The sequence below is a fragment of the Carassius gibelio genome, chromosome A17 (assembly GCF_023724105.1).
Source record: "Carassius gibelio isolate Cgi1373 ecotype wild population from Czech Republic chromosome A17, carGib1.2-hapl.c, whole genome shotgun sequence".
Lineage (NCBI taxonomy): Eukaryota > Metazoa > Chordata > Actinopteri > Cypriniformes > Cyprinidae > Carassius > Carassius gibelio.
In genome coordinates, this window is record NC_068387.1 from 20,188,999 (window position 1) to 20,195,983 (window position 6,985).

At 36.6% G+C, this 6,985-nt stretch overlaps 1 protein-coding gene across 1 annotated transcript in view; it reads right to left on the bottom strand.

The window, feature by feature from the left end:
• Positions 1–5,829, bottom strand: part of LOC128031714 (isthmin-2-like) — a 127,752-nt gene extending 121,923 nt beyond the window's left edge. Inside the window, exon 1 of the mRNA XM_052620076.1 lies at positions 5,017–5,829. Within this exon, the coding sequence (XP_052476036.1) occupies positions 5,017–5,145 (129 nt within the window). The 5' untranslated portion in view covers positions 5,146–5,829. The remainder of the gene's footprint in view (positions 1–5,016) is intronic.
• Positions 5,830–6,985: the final 1,156 nt, after the last annotated feature.

The window sequence follows — 6,985 nt, forward strand, 5'->3', positions numbered from 1 at the left end:
CTTATAAAGCTTTTACAAATGAGATTTAAAGGCTGTTAATATTTCTATGTTCTGTATCACTGTGTTGTGTTTGTTTCTGTTTTTTTGTTTATGAGATAACTGAGCCTTTAAATATCCTTTATAAATGCTTTACAAGGCATAACTAGTCCTCCCTTTAGATGAGCTCACATAAATATTTAACTGACCACTACTAAATGCTTTATAACTACCTGAATTTACTACATTTCTTGTGATCTTATGAATCACTGGCAACTCCTAAATAACTGGTTTGTAAATAATGCTATACTTAATTGAGAAAATGAAATTACACATTATAGATATGCTTTTAAATTAAGAATAAAGCATTTATATCTGTATTTATAAACTGATTATTACTGTCTATTAATGCTTTATAAATTATGAATTATCTGTTTACTAATGCTTAATTAATGATTAATAGTGTGCAGTTATTATAAAGTGTTACCATATATATATATAAATTTCTCTGCACACACATTGTGCAAACAAAACAAACATTGTTTTCTTTTTCTTAATATACACTGATGAATTGTGCAGAATCAGACCAGGCACATTTAAATGTTCTAAGTAAATATTATAAATGCTCATGTTGTCTTTAGTTTCATGCACTCTCCAACATGCAATAAGCGCCAGATGAAACTCAATTTAGACTTTACATTTTGGGTCATGCTGCGCTTCAAAGAGTTCTTGAGGAGGCCCTCTCTCGTCTATAAGCCAGAGTCTTCAAAAGAACAGCAACACACACAAGCATAAATCAGAAAGCAAGAGACACATATGTCCTCATCATGACCACATCATTCTGCAGGCATTCTCTCTATCTCCCTTACTTTCAAATGTCCACCTTGGTGCATTTCAGCATGTGGTATTCCTGCTCTTCCTCATCTAGAGACTCAGTTTGATGTTCTGTGTTCCCTTCTGATGCCGTAGAGAGGGGGGAGTTGAGTCTGTCTGATCAAAGCCTCTCTCTACTGATCATTCGTGGCCTGCCTTGTCTCACTTCACTGCTTGAGTGTCTCTCCCACACGCAAAACAGATGTCCTCTGCTCCAGACGATAAACTTCACCCTGGCTCTAATGAAGTTCATTATCACAGGGGGTTGGGAGGAGGAAAGGAAACTACTTGAATGATCCTTAAACAATTATTAATGTCCAAACGACAAACGTTTCGATTTAAATTCAGTATTTTTATGATTTTCATTGGAATTTGTTCAACAGAGGGACCATTACTAGTTTATTGACTCGCTAAACCGTGAGTCATTTTACAGAAACGTCTGATTGAACTGAAATGAGAATGTTAACGCCTTTCACACAAAGAATGAAAACTACACTACTACAGTGTGTCTCGACTTTCGTGAGACTTAAATCTGTTAATTTGCTGACTGGTTGTGACAACATCTAATTTAAGGTAAATATTGACAACATAATTTTGTTGTATATTAATGAATGTACTGGCCATTTTACTCCCCATGCTGTATTATTTGGCATTTCATGTCTGATGTGAAGGGCCTTTAGAAGATAGTAAACATCAAGGCAGCTTACTAGGATTTGAAGCAGAACGTGTCAGCTAAATGAATCTCTAGGAAGTACACAGTGGGAGTACAGTTGGGAACTACTGTCCATTTTTTACAGTCCTGTGGAAACCAATGAGATGTTACCATCCACAAAGTTTTCGTTGCCTGCCTGGTCTGAGCTGAAGGATTCTGAGTGTTTCCTCACTTTGTGCGCCTTCCAGAGAGCTTTCATACTGTTCCCTTCAATCATTCTATAATCAAACCTCTGAGAAAAAGTAATGCCAAGATAAGCTCCTCACTCAGCATTGCCATTTGTGTTAAACTCTTACCCACCAGCTGAGACGAAAAGGATGGCTATGTTTTCATATGAGTTCTACAGGTAAATACAAGAAAAAAAAACTTTCCTGTGTTGCAAAGCGGCTCGCAACAACCAAGTCCCTGGAGCCAGAATTCCTGACTCTCCACAAAGAGGGCCAACAGAAACAGAAGAGGCAAGACAGCAAGGGCACTCGTGAGCAGAGTGACATGGTAAGGATGGAATCCTGCCCAGATCCTAGCAGAGACGATCACTGTCCTCATGCCTTTATGTTGTTCTTTCTCTATTTTTTTTTCTTCCAGCATACCACCATGTTACAATCTGATTCTCTTGGCATGCCTCAACAGCATCAGTGTACCATGTGTTATCTTCTCTCCTCACAAACAGTTATTTTGTTTTATAGGACGTGCCATCTGGACGGGCGCGGAGACCTAAGAGAATAAATGAATACGCCTCTGCCAAAATAAATACCACACACACGTGGTCTGGGGATGCTTTGAGCTGAATATGCTGGAGCCGAGGTGCCAACAAAACAAGGGCATCAGGGCACCGAAGCTGGAGAGGGAACAGAGTCCCAAAGCACATGAAACATTCAGAGTCTGATTTCCCCAACACCCTCACAAAGCATTACCTTTGACCGCTTAGAAAGAAAGCAAATGGGACGCATTAGCGACGGAAAACTGAGCGGCTTGTTCATAATTCAATAAAATGGATGGATTTGATTATTCTCTTCCAAAAAAGAGGGAAAAGCAATTTTTTTCTTCGAGCCAAGGATTAGTCACACTGTCAGAAGTACTTATTCCTAGTCAGTTTGCCATGCATTTACAACTATAGAAGCTCATTTCTGCTTCAGTGTGAAAAAATAAAAAAAGGTAATTGTGGCCTTAATTTGTTTCTCTTTATTGTGACTTTATTTTTGGATTCGTGACTTTATATTCCACAACTGCAAAATACTGTGGCTCACAACTGCAACCTTCCTTATAATTGCAACATTGTTTCTCAAAATTGTGACTATTTCTTATAATATTTTCTTATAATTTTTTTTTTTTTTACTTTATTTCTTAAAATTGTTAGTTATCATCCCAAAATTTAGAATTACATCACAATTGCAACTCACAGTTGATGTTGCATGTTTTACATTGTAAACTTCATACTTTGTCTTATGATTGCATTTTTATTTTATATTTATATCTCACAATCTGACTTAATAATTATTATATTTTTATTATTTTTTTACTTTAATCACGTGTGCCAATATTTTTTTTTAAGGGCAGAAATGTGTTTACATGCAAAACACTTTTCTGTGCAGCAAGTGAACCTCAAGGTTATAGCGCCTCGATTGACATATCCCACACAGATCGATGTCTGGCTTCTCTCAGATGGCTTGTGTCAAAAACTCTTCATTTACGTCACTTAGTTTAAGCCTCATTAATCACATACCACTACAATTCCTGTTGACACTTGATACCAAATGTTCCAGTGGCACTGTACATCTTCATACGAACTCTATTAATGATATAAACTGGAAAAAGGGCAGATTGGATACGTATCTTTTCTTTTACAAGCTTCAGATGTTTATAATCAGATCTCGGTGCTGCACAACATGTTTTGTAGGGCCAAGATCTGAAAAATGGTTGTACTCAGCAACATGCAGGCACATTATTAAATCTATTTCTACTTTCAAGCTGGTATGTGTGTGTTCTGGTGGTTTTTGTGAAATATTATCTGGTGTTTCTTCATTAAATTCTGAATATAGCTTCTACCAAGGCATTCGCCATATACTTTCAAACAGATTATGGTTTACAGTTTCAGCTTAACCTCAATTAGAGCACTGGACATTTGAGAGCTTTCCGCACCCGAGTCATCCGGCACAATGCTAAGAAAAAGCAACATAAGCTTCCAAGAGGGGCTCAAGAATTTGGCGCCATTTGTGGAATTGGTGTCTGCTTGGGCTTGAGGAGAGGAAGTGCCCTGTGATTATTGGGCTTATCAATTATAGCACCAAGGCCGCTGAACTCCTATGAGATTTCTCTGAGCATGGCGTATCGGATTCCAGCTGGCTGTTTTGATTAGTAAGTGTCAGTTTTTTGTGTGTGAAGAAAATACATCCTGTTGCGTAGGGGAAACAATGGCCCTCCCATGTCTGCATGAACCCCAGTGGCTACTTTAATAAAAACATCTTTCCCAATTGGCTAAAAAGGTGGGGGAGACGTGATGTTTTCACACAGCGCACAATGTGCTTTCTGTCAGGTCTTCGCACCCTTGATGTGTTCTTAACCCCCTTCTCAGGTAATGCATAGTGAGTCGGTTATCTACTATATAGATTTATTCATGTGTACATGCAAGAGGGGCCTTAGTTTTACATCTAGGATAGTGGACTTCTTTTCAGAGCGGAAATGACTATTAAAATTCAGTCTGGGATAGGTTTGCATTTCCTCTCTGTGTTAACACTCCATAAAGCTGATTCATGAAAAAAAGTCCCAGCATAGCCCTGGATTCAATGTGACCTCACTTCTCGGCTGAAGGAGAAATGGATTAATTAAATACCTAAAACAACCCATGAACATTAAACTGTGGTTAATCATTTAACAAATTAACCACCCTGCCATTCCAAGCATTAAGCACACTTTAACTGGAAACTGTATTTTCAGTGTGTTTGACCTCTAATAAACGTCACCTTGGTTAATATGATATGACATGGAATAAAAAGATTCATACCTGTCTGATACCTGCTGCTCTATGAAAACTCATTTGAATTCAGTGCGTTCTGCAGCATAGTAAAGCAGACTAGTTGTCACAATGAATATCAAATCACTGTTTTAGTCAACAAATATTGTAATGCATAAATGTATCCTTTTAAACATATGATAATTGTATGACACATATCTTTGTCTTGAAAAAACGGTTCTCCTTTCAGTTAAAATATATAGAAATATAGATAAAACACACATTTGTTTGTCATTAACATTGCCATGTGCCTGCAGATGAAAGGTCTAAAAGGTCTAAAAGTTTTGTGTTTCATTCCAAAATGACATTAGCATTTATTTGGGATTTTCTGACTAATTAATTTAATCAGTAGGAATTCAAAGTTTTTTTACAACTCTGTTGTTGCTTTAAAATAAAATGTCAAAAAAAATAGCTAATGAATCATTAATTACTGATGAAATCCTACCTCTAGAGATGCTTCACTCTTGCTCTTGATGTGATTTGCTTTTCGTCTTTTTGCAGGGAACCCCTTCACCAACAGTAGACAAAGTGTCAAGAAAACTGCCCACCCTAAAGCTCGACTTCGAATCAGCATGACTTCGTAAAAAAATATAATAAGGGCAGTTTTTACTATGATTTTGCAATCGTGCACCACTTTTGATGAGTTTCTATGTTCAGCACTCAACCCTCTTCAGTTCCAAGGTTCTGTATGCCCATCCCTCATATAAAACCAATCCATCTAAAACGTCAGAAATGCATTAGGCATTCAACATGTAAAGCAAATTCTCAGTGAGCAACAGAACAACCCTCATGTCCGCGTGTCCCTCAGATCTTCTAAATCTGAGAGGTTCTTGGTCTCCAAACGCATTTCAGCGGTTCTCAAACATTAATATTCCTCTTTCAAGTGTGGTGAGTTTGCCTCTATCCAGTGGAAATACATGAAGAACAGTCTTGCTTGAGTGTGGATAGCTCCTCAAACGCTCGTCTCACGGAGCTCAGTGCGCACTGGGAGAAACTGAAGGTCCAAGACGATCAACGCAGCGCTAGTATGCGAATACAGATCTATGATGCGCTCCTGACTCGCGCACGCAGAAGTCTACATACACCTCATGCAGGTACTGTGGTGAAATGCCCTCAGTAGTTCACGCTGGAGGTGACATTCATCTCCCTCCGCTTTTGTGACGTCTCTGCATGGAGGAGGGAGGGGTTCATAAACCCCACAGTGACTGACTGACAATGAATGAACGACTGAAGCGTGAAATCTGGAGCTGCATGCGTGGGTTATAGCATCCTCATGAGATCCAGTAAAGAGAAAAGTTTTGGCTCATTTAAGGCATTATGTTTGGGCCATATTGTTTTTATATTTATTTTATATTTATAGGATACACTACTGTAGAAATACTTATAGTCGGTGAGGATGCACTAAATTGATTTGAGTTATTTATTTCTGTTTCAAATAAATGTTGAAAATAACGTTTCTCGGTTTACAAAAAAAAAAAAAAAAAAAAAAAAAAAAAAAAAGAAGAAAAAAAGTACCTGTTTTCTACATTGGTATTAACGAGAAATGTTTATTTAGCACCAAATCAGCTTATTAGAATGAATTCTGAAGGATCATGTGACACTGAAGACTGGAGTAAAAAAACATTTACGAAAATAAATTACATTTGAAAATATAATAAAATATTTAAAAATCTTTTTATTATTATTATTATTTGTAATATTTCACAAAATTTTTATTATATTTCTGAGGATATAAATGCAGCCTTGCAGACTTTCAACAACTTCAAATAACCCTTTAACTGCCCCACCAAGAAAAAAGCATTTTTTGTTTGCATTTCTTATCTCCTTATGTCATTAGTTACCACACTCAATGTATTTTTTTCCCAACACGTCCCATAATTTTTAAAACATTAGCTTAGCTTTTCTACGTTTACCATAAAGTGACAAATCAACCATTTGGTTGAGCACGTTTTTGAAAAATTATTGAAAACATACTAAAGTTTTTTCATGGCACCAAGTAAAATATTTTTGTAAAGTTAGGGCTCTTACAGTGTAATATGTCAAAAAAATATGCTTACCTTGCAAAATTTCACCAAAAACAGTTTACATGGCAGGAGTGATTTCTTTCTCTTTGACATCCATCAAAGAAGAAGTGTTGTGACAAATGCTGTTGATTTTTTTTGGCTTAACATACCTCTACCAGATGGTAGAGATGGCTCAATCAGCTTGAATTAAGTTAGGTACTCCTCTCAATAAAATATAGTGACTCAAAATGTGCTCAACCATTTGGTCCAGCGGCAGTTAAAGGGTTAATCTTGCCATGTATATTAAACACATACATTTTATAAAAGTGAAAACTGTATTATAAAATAAATATATTTTTATACAGCAGTGAATACCTTTTTATATAAAATACATTATTTTTTGAATTGTAT